The sequence below is a fragment of the Trifolium pratense genome, linkage group LG2 (genome assembly GCF_020283565.1).
Source record: "Trifolium pratense cultivar HEN17-A07 linkage group LG2, ARS_RC_1.1, whole genome shotgun sequence".
NCBI lineage: Eukaryota > Viridiplantae > Streptophyta > Magnoliopsida > Fabales > Fabaceae > Trifolium > Trifolium pratense.
Genome location: NC_060060.1, coordinates 22859765 through 22879442, shown reverse-complemented (window position 1 = coordinate 22879442; position 19678 = coordinate 22859765). Strand labels below are relative to the sequence as shown.

The 19678-nt window shown below is 33.3% G+C and overlaps 3 protein-coding genes across 5 annotated transcripts; 1 reads left to right on the top strand and 2 right to left on the bottom strand.

Annotated features, from left to right (window-relative positions):
- The first annotated feature begins 5944 nt into the window (after nt 1-5944).
- On the top strand, nt 5945-7816 carry LOC123909734 (pentatricopeptide repeat-containing protein At2g02750-like). Its single transcript, XM_045960613.1, has one exon. The coding sequence runs from the start codon at nt 5945-5947 to the stop codon at nt 7814-7816; it is 1872 nt and encodes a 623-aa protein (XP_045816569.1).
- Nucleotides 7817-7923: 107 nt separating this feature from the next.
- Nucleotides 7924-11183, bottom strand: LOC123909735 (SNF1-related protein kinase regulatory subunit gamma-1-like). Of its 2 annotated transcripts, XM_045960616.1 has the most exons (6): nt 11143-11183; nt 10499-10672; nt 9966-10408; nt 9091-9357; nt 8845-9017; nt 7924-8203 (listed from the first exon to the last, which is right to left on the bottom strand). In XM_045960616.1, the coding sequence occupies exons 2-6, from the start codon at nt 10662-10664 to the stop codon at nt 7924-7926; spliced, it is 1329 nt and encodes a 442-aa protein (XP_045816572.1). In that variant the 5' UTR covers nt 10665-10672; nt 11143-11183. The 2 variants fall into 2 exon arrangements, with proteins under 2 accessions (XP_045816572.1, XP_045816571.1); XM_045960615.1 differs by lacking the exon at nt 11143-11183 and having other exon boundaries at nt 10499-10742.
- Nucleotides 11184-12294: 1111 nt separating this feature from the next.
- Nucleotides 12295-17119, bottom strand: LOC123908869. 2 transcript variants are annotated; one of them, XM_045959594.1, is made up of 3 exons: nt 17031-17119; nt 15029-15634; nt 12295-14631 (listed from the first exon to the last, which is right to left on the bottom strand). In XM_045959594.1, the coding sequence occupies exons 2-3, from the start codon at nt 15632-15634 to the stop codon at nt 12811-12813; spliced, it is 2427 nt and encodes an 808-aa protein (XP_045815550.1). In that variant the 5' UTR covers nt 17031-17119; the 3' UTR covers nt 12295-12810. The 2 variants fall into 2 exon arrangements, with proteins under 2 accessions (XP_045815550.1, XP_045815551.1); XM_045959595.1 differs by lacking the exon at nt 17031-17119 and adding an exon at nt 16705-16963.
- Nucleotides 17120-19678: the final 2559 nt, after the last annotated feature.

Here is a 19678-nt window from a genome sequence, read left to right as displayed (position 1 = left end):
AACTAAAGAACAACTTAAAAATTGTTTCGTAAACATTGCCTGAGTTACCTTTGATGAGTGTGATGCATCAAACTGGTGTAGCAAGCTATATGAACCAGTGCTAGGATGATAGACTTAACACACGGTGAAATTGGTGTAGCAAGCTATATGAACCAAAGACACTTGGCGTGTGTTGGCGGTTTACCACCCGCATCACACCCCCACAATTCTCGTGTTACACGGTGTTGCGCATTTAGGCCGTGCGCGTGTCTGGTTTTCATGAGTGCTTTAGAGACCTGCCACAGTCTCATGCAAGCGGCCCCACTTGACACTCATATAGGTGATTCCATCTAGTGTATGCTACAACCATACACCACCTACAAGGGCTTATGGTAATCATTAAAAGCCTTAAGCTTACCCCTCAAATTAATTTTAATTTAGCACTTCTCATAGCCATTATCATAACACATAGGAAATGAACAAATTTTAGTGCTAACATAACTAACAAGTAACTTGTCTATACCCATATGAACCTTCTTCATGGGATCTCCAATCACAAAGGTTGGGTTCCCATTACTTGTCGTTTTTCAGTGGCATAGTTCATTCCTATCAATTTTCTTCCCAGGGGTTAAGTCAACGGATCCGATCAATTCACACATATTGACTAAGACGTCTCAAAGTCAATTAATCTCATATTTCTTCAAGTTTACAAGGTAAACTTGATTTTCACAATAAGTTTATACAAGTCTACTTATATGGCTAATAAGCGACAACTTATTCATCAATAAAATAAATCTACTTATAGATTTACTCATTGGCTCGTATCCAATTTATATCATCATCATTGTATTATTACTCCCTCCGGTCCTTTTTATAAGGAACACTTTGAAAAAATCACACAGACCAATGAAACACATTTAACATAGTTATTTTCATTTAATACACTTATAAATTTAAATTTATTCCATGTATACCCTTATTTAATTACTCTTTATTCAACTAACTTAGTTATTTTTAAATTCTCTCTCATAATAAATAAGGGCATAAGTGAAATTGAACATTTAAAACATTTGAAAATTGGTCAAAGTTTCTTATAAAAAGGACCAAATTTTTTGCCCTAAGTGTTCCTTATAAAAAGGACCGGAGGGAGTATAATACAATGGCTTGTACACTTTAAATTATACCAAAGTTCAATATATATTTTATGAGTTTCAAAACATCACATATTTTTCATAAATTTCTCAAATCACAAAATTACTCATCCATACACATGTCATCACAAAATAATGCACGATGCATATTTGTGGGAATCCCGAATTCACTTATTGAACTAATATTTTCAAGCAATAAACTTTCACATTATAGCTCCAAATCAGATCTCCATTTTATTCAAGTTTGCTAGAAAGAGGTTTCAAGCGACAAATCCCTATATTGGAGAAATTAAATCCCATCAATATATTAAATTTTATATAATCAAATTCATAAAACATCATTGTATCATTTTAATACAATGGCAAATCCACGATGTACCATATAATATTTAATGGCATCTCTCAAATATCTCATCAATTTCTTTAATCAAGTAGCATAAATATAAATCATAAGGGATATACATTCAAAATATTTAAACTTCCAATGAAGCTCCTCAACATAATATACTTTCAATAGAATATCACCCATCCTTATGATCTTATACAACACTTGATTCTCACTTTAATTCACATCAATTTAGATTTCTCCAAATTCTTTAAATAAGTGTTAGTATCATTGAAATGTTCAACAATTTAGCTCCAAATTCCAACCTAAATACTCATAGAATTGACTCTTAGAAGCTAACCATCACTGTTGTCACCGTTAAGATTGAACCAAAATTGAAAGCATACCAACTATATTACCAAAGTGGCTGCACATGTACTTGTCAAATAAGACCACAATCACTGCTACAAGTCCATGAGTGATAACCATAAAGAACCAGAGATCGTTTACACTAAAATAATATTTATCAAATCACCAACACATTAGAATAATTATATCTCCTAATTTCAACGAAATTATCACATAACACAACCACAAACTTCATCTTCTAACTACAACAGTAGTTTAGTATGAATTAATATTCTAAAAAATCAAAACACAAAACACCTATTAAATCAGCAAATTAACATGGTTTACAGAAACGCATATTAATATTAATTAAGTATCAATATTTGCTCTCATCTTCTCAAGAAAATATAATCAAAGTATAATGGATACTTATTATCATATTCTTTTACTACATAATCTAAACAAGTACTCATATGCATAACCACACAAACCTTTTAAAAAAAAAATATTCGGTTAAGACTACCAATGATCAAACTAAATAATAGTTTCTCAAAAACAAATTTTTCATTCACAACAATATTTCTCAAATGAACACAAAATAACATGCCTTAATAAAAAACATATTTAATCACAAGAATGGGGTTGATAAGTAAAAGGGGTTGATAAGTAAAATAAGAAAAAGGTGTTGATAAGTATTAAGTTCAGAAAATTATGATGCACATTGAGAAAGACTAAGTCTCCTATCCTATTAATTAGGTACACTAAAAGAGTAAGTTACAATACTCATTTCTTGGTCAAAATTAAGATTGATTATTCGATTAAAATTAATTAAGTTGTGCTACAGTTAAATAAAAAAAATAATTTACTTTTGAAATATTCAAAAATATCCAACAATGGCTTGTGAAAATGTTTCAGTATCATATTCAACACTAACATTATAGTCCGATTTTTGTAAATATAAATATTTCACATAGTCACTAGTTATAGCCGACTTTATTTCTCTAGTATACTTCCTTAATGCCGATTCAACATTTAAGGATCTTGTTGTTCAACTGTTTGTGAAAATTCAATCATTGGTTGTCTTCTTCTTCAAAAAAAAATCATTGGTTGTCTTATGGATTTGTAAAATAATAAATATATAACTTTAAAATAAGAAATGTATAATATTTAACTTTAAAATAAAAATAATATAATTATCAGAAATATTTATCTTCTGTCGAAACGTAAAAGCTATAAAATGTATATAATTATCAAATTTTAATAAGATATATATACTAAAATTATAATTATAATATATAATTTTATTATAAATTCACCATAATATTTTTATTTTGTGCAACGTAGTCCAAAACAAAGTTTGACCAATGATAACTATTTTAAAATAATGGCCATACAAATTTGGCCCAAATTATTTTACCTAAAAATTTGAGAAAAACAATGGAAAAATAAATTGACCTAACACTACTAGAAAAATTATATTTAGCTAGGGTACTATTCCGTCACTAATGCACTCAATTTTCGTCACAAAGCTATTTAATGACGGAATTTGTGACGTCCCAAAATCCATAGACATTTTCAATGTCGCAAAATAAAATTAATCTAATTAAAACTGAATTAATCGAACTGAAACCGACTAAACTGAGTTTGTAAATGGTTGCATATGGCACCCGTCGGTCCGACCGGTTCAGGGGTTTGAGCCCAAACCCGAACCAATGCCCACCTCTATCCGACGAGTACGTTTTGAATAAGCAAAAAACTGAGGAACAAATTGATAAGCAAAATGTTTTTAAGCATGAATTTTTTTTGAAATCGAATAAAATGGGACACAAACTGATGTGGATCCTCTCCTATTTTATGCTCTCCAGTCATCTCTCATGTGCTAATGTCATCCATTGAATCAATCTAACAGTTATCAAACTGCTGAGCGAGAAAACCAAAAATTCGTCTTGCGACGACAATAATTTTTGCTTTGCGCTAACTACCTTTTATAACCAGTGACTACACAACGACCTTCAGATGGGAAATCATGTTTAGCGGCGGCAATTACAAGTTCGCACGACGGAGCCGGCTATGGTGTGCGTTCTTCGACATAGATCTTTATGAGAAAATGAGACAGATTATGCTCTTCAAATAACAAACACAGATCGGTTCTTAATTTCATATTGTTTCTCCCTTGTTTAATACAAATCGGTTCTTTTTATATCCTAATTATTAGATTAGTTGTGTTTTTTTCTTTTAGATGTTGCAAAATATAGCTGGAAGAAGCTTTCCGAACAATGGACAAGAATTGTTAGAGATGAAAATTATCATTTCAGAGCTTAGAGATTAATATTATAGGTGGAGTGGCTGGGGTGGTGGGTGAAGAAAACTCCAAAAAATGGAAGAACAATGGACTACATATTTTATGAGTTACTTTTTGTCTTTCACCGTTGTATTAATCCAATGGATGAGATTAGCATAAGAGAGATGACATGAGAGAATAAAACATGAGAGAATCCATATTAGTGAAATACCAGTTGGTTTGTTTGGATGATGAGCTTGTTGAGTCAAGAAATTACCTTCTTGCGTTAAGAAAAAGAGAATAGATAGAAAAATAGTGTCACTCTGCTGTATATTTGGTAGACGAGTTCAGATTCTCTCTATTTATTATTCCTCTATTTATTTTTCATTTGGAGAGACATAAACACATTAAGAATTAGTGGGACCCATTAAAAGTGGGTCCCACTAATTTGTGGACCCACTAATTTTTTCATGTGTCTATCTCTCTCTAAATGGAGAATAAATAGAGAGATAATAAATGGAGGGAACCTGAACTCTTGGTAGACAGAAGGTTAGAAGATCATGTTTCCAAGGCTCAGTTTGGTAAAATTAAGCTAATAGCTAAAAAGTTAGCTTATAGCTGATAGCTGAAAAGCTAGCTGATTGAAATTAAAGTGTTTGATAAAATTAACTTTTTAAATGATTGATAAATATAAAAAGACATAAAAGGATATTTATATGTAGTGGGTAGTTTTTGTTTTAGTGGGTAGTTTTTTATTTTATAAAAAATAATAAAATTAAATTAAAGGTTAAAAATAGAAAAAAATTGTAAAAAGCTATAAGCTATAAGCTCAAACGCTACTTGAAATAGCATTTCAAAAAAAGCTATAAGCTCGTGAAAAAAGCTTTTTACCAAACACTTTTATTTTTTTCAAACAAGTTTATAAGCTAGTTCAATAAGCTATAAGCTAGCTTATTGGACTTACCAAACACACCCTAGAAAAGGTGTATGATGTATGGAGAAGCGGGAGATTTTGTTTCAAAACGTCAGTTCATGAAGATATGTGTGTACTTTTCTGCATAAGTTTGCATTGATATATGGGAATTCTGCAGAATAGAAATATCATTTTAACCCTCATAATATTGGTCACAACAGATCAATTAATGGGAAGGGCAGTTTCGAATTTTCAACATCATCTTATTTTCTTATGTTGTCCAGTAAATTAAATAATCATTTTATCTTTAATTTTATTTAAGTTTTGTATGTTTGCCCAAACATATTTAATTTGTGTATAACTATCACTCGAAAGAAGAGGGAGGCACTTTTGAAAATTACATGTTGTCAATTTATTGTTTAATCTTTTTATATGTCTAAATCGAGTATCCCTCGAGTCCTGTGGAATTCAAATGAGCGATAAACTTTCACTAAGATTTTTAACGCTGCTGCATGTCCAAATTAAATATCGAACCCACAATCTTAGTTAAGCTAGAAGAGACTCGTGTTACCTCATCTAAGTGCTCTAGGGTGATTAGAAGTTCATCTCTTGAGATGAATAAGTGGGATATTTTAAATTTGAACTAAATAAAATGCAATATCACCCGTATAGTTCATTTAATGTATCTAATTTTGTGTATAAATTTATACAATTATTTCTTGGGTAAAGTATTTTTTTTTCCCTCTCAAGTTGCCTAGTAGTCGCATGTTTAATGTATGTTATTGGATTTTGAACTTGAACATTGTAGTAGAACAGAAAGATGATTCATTTGATTTGATGAACACTACAAAGTACTTCAAACACAACACAACGCAACACAACACAAACAAGGTTAAGGAATACAAGAGAGAGTGACATGACATAACCCAAAAGTATAGTAACCTTCCATGAAGAATAGTGACATAACAGTAACAAAACTAGTAGCAAATGGATTATACAAACAAGCCCTTCAATTCTATTCCAAACTCCACTCTTCTTCCCACACTCCTAACTCATTCACATTCCCCATTCTCCTCAAAGCATGTTCCAATCTCTCTTATAATTCACCTTCCCAAACTCAAATCCTCCATGCCCATCTCTTCAAAACCGGTTTCCATTCCCACCCTCATACCTCCACTGCCCTCACCGCCTCCTATGCAGCCAATTCTCGCTCTTTCCCGGATGCATTCAAACTGTTTGATGAAATGCCTCAACCAACTATCACTGCCTTCAATGCTGTACTTTCTGGACTCTCGTGGAACGGGTCTCGTGGTGAAGCTATTGGGCTTTTTCATAAAATTGGGCTTTGGAATCTTAGGCCCAATTCTGTCACCATTGCGTCGATGCTCGCTACAGGTGATATAAAAGATCAAAGTCATGTGCAGCAGGTTCATTGCTTGGCGCACAAGTTAGGAGTTGAATCTGATGTTTATGTTTCCACTTCGCTTGTTACTGGTTATTCGAAATGTGGAGGTTTGATTTCGTCGAATAAGGTTTTTGAAAATTTGCAGGTGAAAAATGTTGTTACTTACAATGCTTTTATGTCGGGGTTGTTGCAAAACGGGTTTCCTCGTCTTGTTTTTTATGTTTTTAAGGATATGATGATGAGATTGGAGCAAAAACCGAATATGGTGACTTTGGTGTCTGTTATTTCAGCATGTGCTACCCTTTTGAACATTCATTTGGGGAAGCAGGTTCATGGGCTTAGCATGAAAATGGAAGCTTGTGATCATGTTATGGTGGTAACTTCACTTGTGGACATGTATTCAAAGTGTGGTTGTTGGGGTTTTGCTTTTGATGTTTTTAATGAAAGTAAAACGAGGAACTTGATCACTTGGAACTCTATGATTGCTGGGATGATTATGAATTCAGAGAGTGAGAGGGCTGTGGAAGTGTTTGAGAGGATGATTGATGAAGGGGTTTTGCCTGATCCAGCAACTTGGAACTCTTTGATTGGTGGGTTTGCTCAAAAAGGGGTGTGTGTGGAAGCTTTTAAGTACTTTAGGAAAATGTTGTGTGCTGGTGTGGCTCCATGTTTGAAGATTGTGACTAGTCTTTTGTCTGCGTGTGCTGATTCATCTTTGTTGCAAAGTGGGAAAGAGATACATGGGTATGCTTTGAGAATTTGTGTTAACAAAGATGATTTTTTTGCAACTGCTTTGGTTGATATGTATATGAAATGTGGGTGTGTTTCTTTGGCACGTTTTGTTTTTGATCAGTTTGAAGCAAAACCAGCTGATCCTGCATTTTGGAATGCAATGATAGGAGGGTATGGAAGGAATGGAGATTATGAGTCTGCTTTTGAAATCTATGATGAAATGTTGGCTGAAATGGTTCAACCGAATGGTGTAACATTTGTTAGTGTTCTTTCGGCTTGTAGCCACAGTGGTCAAGTTGAGAGAGGATTACATGTTTTCAAAATGATAAGAGAGTATGGTTTGGATCCGAAGCCTGAGCATTTTGGTTGTGTTGTTGACCTTTTGGGTCGATCTGGTCGGTTGGAAGAAGCTCGAGATTTGGTGCATGAATTAGCAGAACCTCCTGCATCTGTTTTTGATTCTTTGCTTGGTGCATGTAGGTGCTACCTAGATTCTAATCTTGGAGAAGAAATGGCCATGAAGCTTCTCGACATGGAACCGGAAAATCCAGCTCCCCTGGTGGTTTTGTCCAACATATATGCAGCGTTGGGAAGATGGAGAGAAGTAGAAAGGATAAGAGGCTTGATCACAGATAAAGGATTGGACAAACTTTCTGCTGTTAGCATGATAGAAGTTGCATGAAAATTTCTTACATTACATAGAAAAACTGGAAATGAAATGTTCTTTTTTCTTTATGATAACATAAAAGTTTGCTACATTTTTTGTGCCTATTTAAACATCCTTGCAAATCAGTGATTCAACATCTCTTTAACTGCAAATCCATAGTAATCGTCGAAATGGTAATCAGGTTCGTTGATGAAACACGAGATTACATCTCTCAGTGTGATGACACCAACTACTTGATCTTGTCCATCTACTGTATAAATCCTGTGAATAGATTGTGAAGCAAGAGTGTGAATCACGCTGTCTAGAGTCGAGTCAGGCTTGCATGTTATAGGCCGAGTAACTTTTCCAGATTCATAGGATGCTGAGACAATTTTCTTCATGAAATCCATCACAGTGAGATTCCTGAAAGTCAAAATAAAACCATGGTGGTGAAGGAGAACATTTTAGTTGAGTGATTAGTTCTCTTACGAGCTTGTGTGATGACTATTTGCCACTTGTACCTATTGTTTGCTTAAGTTAAACAGACAATATCATCCCCACACACACACACACACACACACACTATGAAGCAAAGGCATAGACACAGACACGACACCAACACTGACACATCGACGTTGTTAACAATTTGAGAAAATCTAACTACATGTGTCTGTGTTAGTGTTGTGTTTGTGTCAAACACTGACACATTTCGGCTTGGGACGCATTTTATTTAGCAGTTTTCTGGATGTTAAATACCATTGGATGGGTTACCTTTTACTGGCATTGGAAGCACATTTACATTATGGCAGGGTAATGTTGCACAATTTAACATGTCAGACACTTGACATGCCATCAATTTGAAGTGCCGGTGCTACATAGCACACACATTTACATTAAGCGAACAATTTCATCAACCCTAGTTGATTAATATTTTTTGTTTTAACCAAAGATGAACCCAACAGAATTTTATTTTTGAAACTGCAAAAAAGAAATTGTGTCTGATTTTGTATTTTACAGGTTGGTGTGTTACCCTAATATTTGTTAGAGATTTTCTTCTGACTCACCTGAAATTGGAGAAAAGTTCAGGTTTTAGCAGCAAGTATCTGATGTCTCGTATGCTCAAGTTTCCAACAATTCTCTTTGTTGGCCCCTCTACTACAGGAAGACCACCAATTTGGTTATCCCTCATAATCTTGAAAGCTTCAAGAATCAATTCGTTGTTCTGGATGCTAATAACCTGGACAAGAAGAAACAATCTGTTTAAACCTCTGAGCTGAGGGAAGCTGAAAATATTAAACGCAGATCCTTGCCTTATCAGCTGACATAAAAGGAAGTCCTAGATCAGATATAGGCCTCGCTGCAATGCAGTCAAACCAATCTCTTCCTCTGCATCCCTCAAGACCTTGAACAACTGCAGACTGAGTAATGAAGTTTACAATGTCTGGTTTACCGGGTTCTATCACCGGTACATTCCTCAGCCTATACTTCGAAAGCAGAAGTAAGACAGTCAACATAGCACTATCTTTTGAAACTGGAACAAAAGGTGCCCATCGATATGATTTTAGTATTGATCGCACCTGAAGCCAAAAACCAGCACAAATGTAACTTACATTTTTGTGTACCTTAAGCAAAAATATTGCTAACCTGTAACTAGCTTGATTTATGCATACAACAATAGATCATTTCCCAAATGGATTGTGCTGTTGTGCAGACAGCCATCAATTTTTAGTGAATTCGATATGATTGATAATCAACAAAAACCAAATTAACATTTTTAGCATAAGCGTTTATCATATAAGTGCTTATGTATAAGCTTTTAGCATAAGCGTTTATCATATAAGAGCTTATGTATAAAGCTTTTCCTATAACAAACGATAAAGTCAAACTGTTTTTATATAAACAAGTTGTTTTTATAAGCTATTTTGGAGTGCTTATGGAAATAAGTTGAAAACTACTTATGTACATGTTTTATAAGTTTTCTCGAACAGTCTCGCAAGCGTTAAACAAACTCTAAATAGCTAACCAGCCTGACTCATCTAGCAAAGTTCACCTCTATTAGGGAGAGGTTTCCTAACTTTAGAGATTTCTTAATAACATAGGAAGAAAAAAGCTTATACCAAAAATGCAAAAAGCTCAAAAACAATATAAGAACATGCAGTTTACAGTGGAACTGTCGTTTGCCTACCGTTGTTGACTTGAAAGGTTCTTCTTGCAGTATTACTTTGTAAAAGTCCTCACCGAGGTTATTTGCGGCTTGAGGAGCATCTTTAGCCATGGTTTTATCCGCAGCAACACCACCTGCCACTGCTGCACCTACTGCAGCAGCAGTTAGTCCAGCAATTGCAGCAGGCCCTGTAACTCCTAATGCTATTGCTCCTAAAGCACCAACAGTTCCTGCGCCAACTCCAGCCGCTGTTGCTGTACCAGCTGATAGAGCAACTGCAGCAAGTTCTGCACTCTCCATCACCCAGAGAATGATAGCTGAATAGTCTATGATGCCAAGGTACCTGCCTCTCCAATCTGAACCAATTCCTGCATTAGGGTCTTTAACTGGAGCTGCTAAGATGTTGCTTTCGGATAGAATCTTAACAGCTTCACCAACAGGTGTGTCTGCTAGAATTTCAATCACTGCCAATGTATTTTACAGGTTACTTCTTTTGCGCATTAAGTTCATAAGACGATAGTTTTGAAATGCATTTATATGGTTAATTCTGTTACCTTTTCCTCCTGGAACTCCTGGAAAAGAAGAAACAGGAATCTTTGCAAATGAATCTGTCAGTGTCTCTTGCAATGTCTGTGGCAGTTTCTTTCTGGATTGTATGGTTTGGAAGTAGGTGTCACATTTCGAAAGCGAGCTTGATCTAACTTCTTGTGCATGCGCCATGTTTTGAACTGAAAATTTAATTAACATGTGCTATATAGTAGTAGTATCATATTGGTACATTCATCTCTCAAATCTTAATCTTTTCCAGGCTATGATGACTTATATGGCAAAGTCTATGAATTACATTTTATTTGGTCGGAAAATTATACTAATGCCCCAATTTTTTGGTCATGTTGATCCTATTAATTAACTACTAATCAAGATTACTCATCTCCTATATAGTTTATTACATTAATCATAGGCAATAACTATGATTTCCTCCTAATCTAATGTTTGATTGGTATGACCAAATGTGTATTATTGAAACACAATATTTAATGAAGAAATTTGTATATCCTAAGATAACATAAATAATGTAAACTTTCAAAACAAAAAAAACAATAAACAAACATAGTGCAATTAATCTAAACTTGATTATGTAATGATTCAAAATTGTAATGCATGAAGAATAGACAAGTGATTTGAGATGTTGACATACCTGAGAATGGCAATGGATTCAGACACACATTGGAGATGTATTTCTGTGATCTATATTATTGGAGAAGCGGTTATATATGTTTGTTTTCTGAATAGCCTTTGAGAATTGCTAACAGTGCCATGTGTTGTTATAGGACTCGTGTCAAAGTCTCTTTGAACCACTTGTTAAATGCTCACTTTTTATTCATTTTTCATACCTTTAAAAAAGCTTTGTACTAGTTTTTAGTTTATTTTTGTCAAAGCATTTAATTTAACAAAAAACACCTCCAAGTCCAAACTGATAGTGCCCGATATTCATATTAGAAGTACATTATTAAAATATATTTTTCGATAAGATTTGCACTACTAAAAAATATTTTTCAACATTATTAAGAGATATCTTTCGATGAATGAGTAGACATAGGGGATTGTGATTAATTTAGGTAGAGCAAAAAGCAATCATCATAGTATAAATTATGATTATATAGTGCCCTAAATCCACATTGAAGCACAATATAACTAGATTTGGAAATACATTGTCACGACAAAAGATTATGATTTGTATGTTTGTTTTATTATTTGACAATATATATTCTCTACCCAAAAAATCTTGATAATCTAAAGGAACATAATAATTTAAAGTTCGGCCACAACCCACAAGATACAATTCATCACATGGAGAACTGATTAACCACTCAAATCCAATTAAATACGTACAAGTTTTCAAAATACACTACCAATAGCTTGTTTCGGACCACGTGAGGGGTTGATAAATTATCTAAAAGTAGTAATCGTGTTTTGTATCGAACCATCTTTTTTTTTTGTGCAAAGTTGTTGCGATGCACATTATTGATTTTAGCATAAGTGTGTCATTTTTGTCAAATTTTGAGTTATCGACTGTATGCGAGTTTGCTAGTCACGTGGAATATTTAAACGGAAATTTGACTAAAAATAACTAATTTATTGTAACATTAGTAACTTAAGGGATTCATTTGAATTTTTTTATACATAGAGAACCAAATTAAAACCTAAAAATAAATTTAAGGGACCAAACATACAATTTAGTCTTTAATACAAGTCTATGTTCATTTCAATTACATCTCTCAAGGATGCATATAGAAGATACAACTCTTATGCATAGAGAATATTGTTGAATTCCAGTGTGAGTATTTGGTCATATCGCTTATGGATATACAAAATGTTGAATTCCAGTGTGAGTATTTGTTCTTGTAAAAGTCTAGTTTGTCACTATCAAAATAGATTTGGTCATAGGAGTTAGTTCATGTGACTCAACAATGATCCACTGATCTTGCATCATAGTTGAGTCGATGACCGGTGTGAATTAAACAACGATGCTGTCTAGCCTGCTCCGCGTGGTGATTGTCTTAGAGCATAATCTGACTGACATGTTTCATGCTGACAAATCAAGATAATCGATGAATTTAACATCGCTACTCAACAAAAAAATTAATGAAGGATCCATATCCATCTAATAACATTTCTATATCTATAATCTATCTTAAAAAAGTTGTTACACATGGCACAAGTTTTGTTTTGCGCCATTTTTGTGTACTCTACATTTGTGCAATATTTAGCTAATACTACCATCTCCTCCATTCAAATGTTTTTCTTCTTGTACCAAAACTGCAGTTCCATGATCTGAACAATGATGCCACAGAATTGTTTTGGCTCATGTACGAGCCTTACGACAAGGATTGAAACAATCTTTGTTGTGTGTCTCAATGTCTTTCCTTTTTTGTCTCCTTTGTACATGCAACAATTCATTTGCTATACTTTCCAATGCTTTAACTGTCAATGGTCTGTTTCTAGAGCTCTGTCTCCTAGGAATTATATCAGTCTTTGGTTCTTGTTCAAAAAAACCAACCTCACAAGGGATTCGCCAAGGCTCCACAACTACTTCCTCTGCGATTGCCATCGTTTTGCTATTTTTAGACTTTGATGGAACCTGAGGTATTTTGACGGTGAAAGATTCACATTTCTTAACTTTAACACACGAAAAAATTGTGCATTGACAATTGTTGTTGCAAATGCTTTCTTCATTATCCTCCTCTTCCACACTTTTGTCGGCTGAAGAAGATGTTGAACTTCCTTTCTGCAGATGACTAACTGGATCACAAACATTTTGGTTGGCATCGCGAAAGCTAGAACACTTAGAAAATTCATGTTTTTCTGATCCAAAACCTCCTGAAGAATTCTCAATGACGCGGGTTTTGTCTGCCTTGGCACAAGCAGTCAGTTTCGTCCTTTTAATAGGAACAACTACATGATTAGAATCACCTGATCTTACTCTCCGATTGGATTGATGCTTTGTGATCCTCTTCAGACGATCATCATCAAACGCATAGGTGTGTTGATTTTTCTGGTTTTCAAACATCTGGTTTGCATCATTATCAGGATTTTCATATGCTTCATTTTTAATGGTGTCATAACTGTTAGATACACTTTTGTGACTACCGGTTTTGTTGATTTTTGTTTTTCCAAATATCAGCATCTTAGCTTCCACCGTCCTTGGTGAACCATCGGTTGAACAGCCATCCTTACTTTCTCTCGGAAGATCAGTAGTCATCGTAGAAGCATCCTCTAACTCTACAGGCGGATATTTCAATTGTTTCACTTTCAGCTTCAATGGTTTTCCTTCCGAAAGTCTATTGGTATCAATAACTTTCAACTCTGTCGAATTCTGTATAATGCTTTTAGAGGTATCCTTGCTACGGTTTACTTTCCTCGTATATTTTTGCCCTTTATATTTCTTACCAGCAGGCTCTACCTCAACTTTACTGACTGAATTGATAGGCACAGATTTCAATTTCCTTAAATCAGATGGCCTTCCGCTATGCACCAAACTGGTATCAATAACCATGAATTTTATATGATCTTTATTGTAAGTAAAAGGTCGGGGCTTGAGGTAACATTGACGTTGATCATCGGATAAATCGTCTTCATTTGATCCCCTTTCCGGCTCTTCCTCATTAAAGCTACCAACTTTAGCTGCTGCTGCTTCTTCTTCAAGCTCAAGCATACTCGGTTCAGCTGCTACTTTGCGCAAGACATCGCTAACTGAATCAAAGTAATGATCACCTTTCACAAGTTTTCTCCTCGAAAATTTCTCAACACCGGGAGTAAGAAAAACCAGATAATCTTTGGAGGTAACATAGCCTCGATACTTTGGTTGCTCGGAGTGCCAACCTCTTGCCAGTAAACGGGGCCAAACGGCTTCCCAAAAGAGTTCATTACTTTTGGTTTTGCTCAGCCGAAATCCTCCAGTCAGAGATTGTATAATATCACTCGGACCTAGAGTAGACAAAGCTTTGCAAGTTGGTGCTTTTAACTCCTGACTTTTCTTCGCAGGTTCCACACCAAGCCTGGTACGGTCTCCCTCCTCCTTACAAATACCTACTGCTTCCACAAGAACGCCAAGTCCGACAATAGACTTCAATGAAGATATGTATTTTTCTAGAGAAGTTGTGCCCTCCACATATGACTTAGAAACCTAAGTAAAAACATAAGGAACGTGAGGACTGAGGACTGAACCAAATGATATATATAACTGAAGTAATTTAGATTAAAAAAAACGGTATTGGTGTGGACATAGCCGCATAGAGGCTCAAATAATCACGATAGGTAGCAATAAAATGTTGATCAACTCGGCTATTCCATCATAATTACCATTGTATATAAAGCACATAGCTTGTAATACTAAAGAAATAAGACGCTCCTAAATTAGTGCAGCTTTAACTTTGTAACATCTAATGGACTAGGAGAAAGGTATTTCTAATAGATACGGAGTCTCTTATTCCTAATGACTTCTATTCTTCTCCATGGTTAAAGAATCTATAAATTAGGGACAGATAATAACCATTATACATGTAGTGTCCCATGAGCAATACCTGTAACAAAGTATCTTGAGATTCTTCAGAGACATGAGGAATCAAGCGAGACAACAGTTCATGTTGCCTCGGACCAGTAAAAAGCTTTCGTCCAATCATACATTTTCTCCCTTTTTTCTTCCTGCACTCCGACCATCTACGATATCCATCAGTTTTGTAAAACTTTCCGTAGTATAACGAAAGTATTTCCCCCATCCCTTTGTTGTCTAAAAATCTTTTGATCTGAATAAAGTTCTTTCCGAAAATAAACAAACCAAGTAGAAAACTTTTTGTATCAGCATCACTCCAAGAGCTACTCGATATGTCAGGAGCCAATTGACTTGAATCGATATCTCCGTGATATCCCAACTTTTCATGTCTACTATCCTCCATTTCGTTGCGTATCCATGTGACAGGTATGGGCAAACCAATTGCAAATGAAAGTGATTTATCATGCACAGCTTCTGAATCAGCATGATTCATTTGAAGTGAAAACCACTCTGATTTCTTAATCACGGAAGAAATTTTCTCCTGGTACTCAAGACCTATCAGAGAACTCGAATCAAGGCCTCCATAAGATGCACGCTCCATTAAAATCTCATTATCATTCTCTTCATAGGACACCATCTACCATGAAAAGGAAAATGTAGATTAGATAACATCATCGAAAACCATACTTCAAACATCAATTATAATTGTAACTTGATATAAAAGTAATAACAGTGTTGCTCGGGCCATTCATAGTTAGAAAACTAAGTATAACTTTAATAACTATCAATGAACACAGGATCAGAATACAAGTCACATGATCAATTTTCATGTTAGATAATCTTCATTAGTCTGAAATTACAAACGGATTGCAACTAAGACTACAAAACTTGTCAATATGATGTTAAACATCAAAACCCTCACTTCAACATGGTTAACTAAATCACTCACATAAAAAGCTTTTTCCTTGTCAATAAACATATTTGCATACCATCTCTCATCTAATGTGATCTCTCATCAAAGCCTTTTTCTCAAATATGTAATTCTTGACACAACTTCAAAATTGATACATCAATTAGAACTTTGGGTGGGGTCTAATTCAACCCTACAAAACCGATTTGTGAGGTGAAAATTGCCCTCACTTATAAACATATTTGCATGCCATCTCTCATCTAATGTGATCTCTTAACACACTCTCTCATGCCCAACACTGTTGAGCTTAGTGTGTGGATATATATATATATATATATATATATATATATATATATATATATATATATATATATATATGGTGGGTGATAGTGGAAACCTTGTAGCAGGTGGCCCGACAAATCTTGGAGAGACTCTGATACCATATTAGAATTTTGAGTTGGGGCCGGTTGGTCTAACTCAACCCTACAAAACAGACTTTTAAGATGAAAATCACATCTACTTATAAACCCATGTTCAGAACATCTCAAATCCGATCCGATGTGAAGACTCTTCACAATAATGAACCCCAATCCACTTGTAATCAAAACTCAGGCAAGAATTTTGTTTTTGGTGTACACTCAGGCAAGATTAATACATGATTACAAAAGCAATTAAACCATATCGCAAAAAACAAAAGATATAATAACAAACAAGCACATTCATCAACAACACGAAGATTGAGCACAAACATACATTACAAACAAATACTATAAGCAATTAATCGAAATATTAAAGACCTGGAAATATTATAAAGTATATTTGTCTCTATCTATCAATCTATGTTATCATCATCACACACAAAGCATAACAGAAGCACGTTGAGGAAGTTAAGGATTGTTGATTAGAGTAACAAAAAATGAATGATGAATAAATTTGTTTGTTAAACTTTGAGTGTTAAGGTTTTGTTTTCAAAGGGTAAGCATATAAAGATCAAGTATACATATATAATATTACACATGATAATAACAAAAATAAAATAAATAAATTGGTGAAGATATATATATATTTGGAGATGATTAAGAAAAGACATTAACGTAGAAAGAGAAAGCAAAAGAAAGAGAACCTTTGTTGGTTTTGTTGGAAGAGGTTAATTTGCGACGAATGAACAAAGCAAAGCAACACAATGAATGAACTACTTACGGGACAAGGTTGTCTTTGTGAGCATACTAGCTCAAAACATTATACTCATATTTATTTTTTTTAATAGCCTGGTAGCTAGAAAAACTACCGATAAGTGGGGTGTCCGGATTCGAACCCCAACCCTTCATATAAAATATGATATCTCTTATCAACTAAGCTAAGCTCATGGTGACACTCGCTTACTTATCTTAAAAACTAAACATTAAATTTTAGTCATTAAGTTATATGTACCGATACATGTCCACATAATATGTGTATCGAATTCACCTTATTTTTGATAAAAAAAAAATATAAGCGTTTTTATGCCACATTAGCATTTTTTTCTGTTAGCTAGTTAAAAAACATTGATGTGGATATTGTTTTTTGCCAAGTGGATACTGTCACATCATCATTTTTCCTACCGACTAGTTAAAAATACTGATGTTGATGTTGTTCTTTGCCATGTGGATACTACCATATCAACGTTTTTCCTGCTAGCTGGTTAAAAAATGTGGTGAGGAGACCAAAACTGAAAAAAAAAAAAATCAAAATAAGGGGTCAAGAATATTTGATTTTAAAATAGGGTACCAAAAGTATAATTAAACTTTGCATTTTTGGGATCATTTTTAATATTTGTCTCCAAATAGTTTGAGAAGGCCCGATTGCTTGTCACTTTCTTTAAAAATATGAAAAATGATGAGTGATTATCAATTAATTTTTTTTCTTAATGTACAACATTGACATTGTTAATTCCTTCAAAAAAAAAAAACATTGACATTGTTAAAATGATCGTTTATGAAAATTTACTTAGTGGTCATAAATAAAAACATGAAAATTTGACTTTAAAGGTTCATGACAATTCCACTATTTATCTACAATTTTTCATTATTGACTTTTTACGACTATAAAGACATCTTTTATAATTTATATTAAAAAATTGCAAATTTTATAAAGAGTTAAATAATTTTTTTTTTATAAATACCTCAAATTTTGTTTTTACTCTTTATAATTTTTTTTTAACAAATTTTGGTTCTCAAATATTTTTCATAATAACTTTTAGTCTCTGCTTTTAAGTCAATTCATCTGTCTTATTTTTCGTAATGACTTTTAGTCTCTGCTTTTAAGTCAACTCATCTTTTATTAAAAATTCTAAACTTCAATAGGAGAATTTCGATAAAATTTTTAACAAAAGATGAATTTTTAAATGCCAAATTTTTTTTTTTGACTAATTAAGCGTCACAAACTTAAAAATTGATATTTAACTCATCCCATATTAAAAACAATTAAAATTTTGCAAGATAAATTTCTATATATTTAATAAATATGACTGTGAAAAAAATTCAAAATTTCGATAGGAGAGATTCTTATAACAATATAAACATAAACATGAATACAAAAACTCTTTCAGAAATATAAAGAGTGCATATGAGTTGACTTAAAAGTAAGAATCAAATATTGTGACAAAAAATATTTGGACTAAAATATGCTAAAAAGAATACAGGGCCTAAAAATAAAATTTAAAATATTTATAGAGATGAAAAATTTCTTTAACTCTTTTATAAATATATTTTTTACCTGTGCTTGGCACGGGTCCGGATACTAGTTGTATACTAACAGTACACCATATGTAATTTTAGTTTTTTTACTGGAATTAATTGATATTCATTTATTTAAATTAATAGAATATATCGGTACAATATAAATTCGCTAAAAATAAAGAAAATTAATTTGTGAACAAGCTCACAACATCTATGTTAATAGCATCAAACAACAAATTAATTGCATTAGCTTACAAATATGATTGAATTGAAATGCCTGAAATATTCATGCATCAGGATTGGTAGCGTTGATGACAACAAAGTTATTGATTGAATGTGCACTGATCAAAATTAATTCTTCAACTTGAAAAAAATAAACACCGCACAAACAAGAAGAAAAAAATACACCCCACTAAGACAAAAATTCAAAACAAACATGGTCGTACTAAGATGTCAAAATCATGAAATGAAATAAAAATAAAACATTAAATATAGGTGTAAATCACACTTATTTCACCAAAAGATAAAGAAAAAACAACTTATAATGGGATAATTATGGATCAAAATTAATGATAAACCACCTATATTCAAATAGGAGATTTACTTTGCCACCTTACCGATTATTCACGCGTCTTATGCCTTTTCAATTTTACCTTTTCGCTAAGTAGCGGACGTTATAAAAATATTTTTTAAAAAAAAATATCGTCCGCTAAATAGCGAACGTTATAAAAGTAAGATATTTTTAAGGGGTGTCCGCTACTTAAGTAACAAACCAGATATTTTAATAAGAGTGAAAGAAAATGTGTATGGTGACAAAGTCAATGCATAGTTCACTTACTAATGACTTGAAATATGCAGTTAATGTTGTATATTGGGTAATTAATGAACTGTCAATTTTATTTTTTGATTGAATTAATCTTTTTAACAACTTACTAAAAACTATAATAGAATAACAATTAACTTAACAATTAATTATCAAATCAATTTTTCTTATCTATATATCAAATTAAAATGACAAAATTACCTTTATAAAATAATTAATTTTTTGTAAATT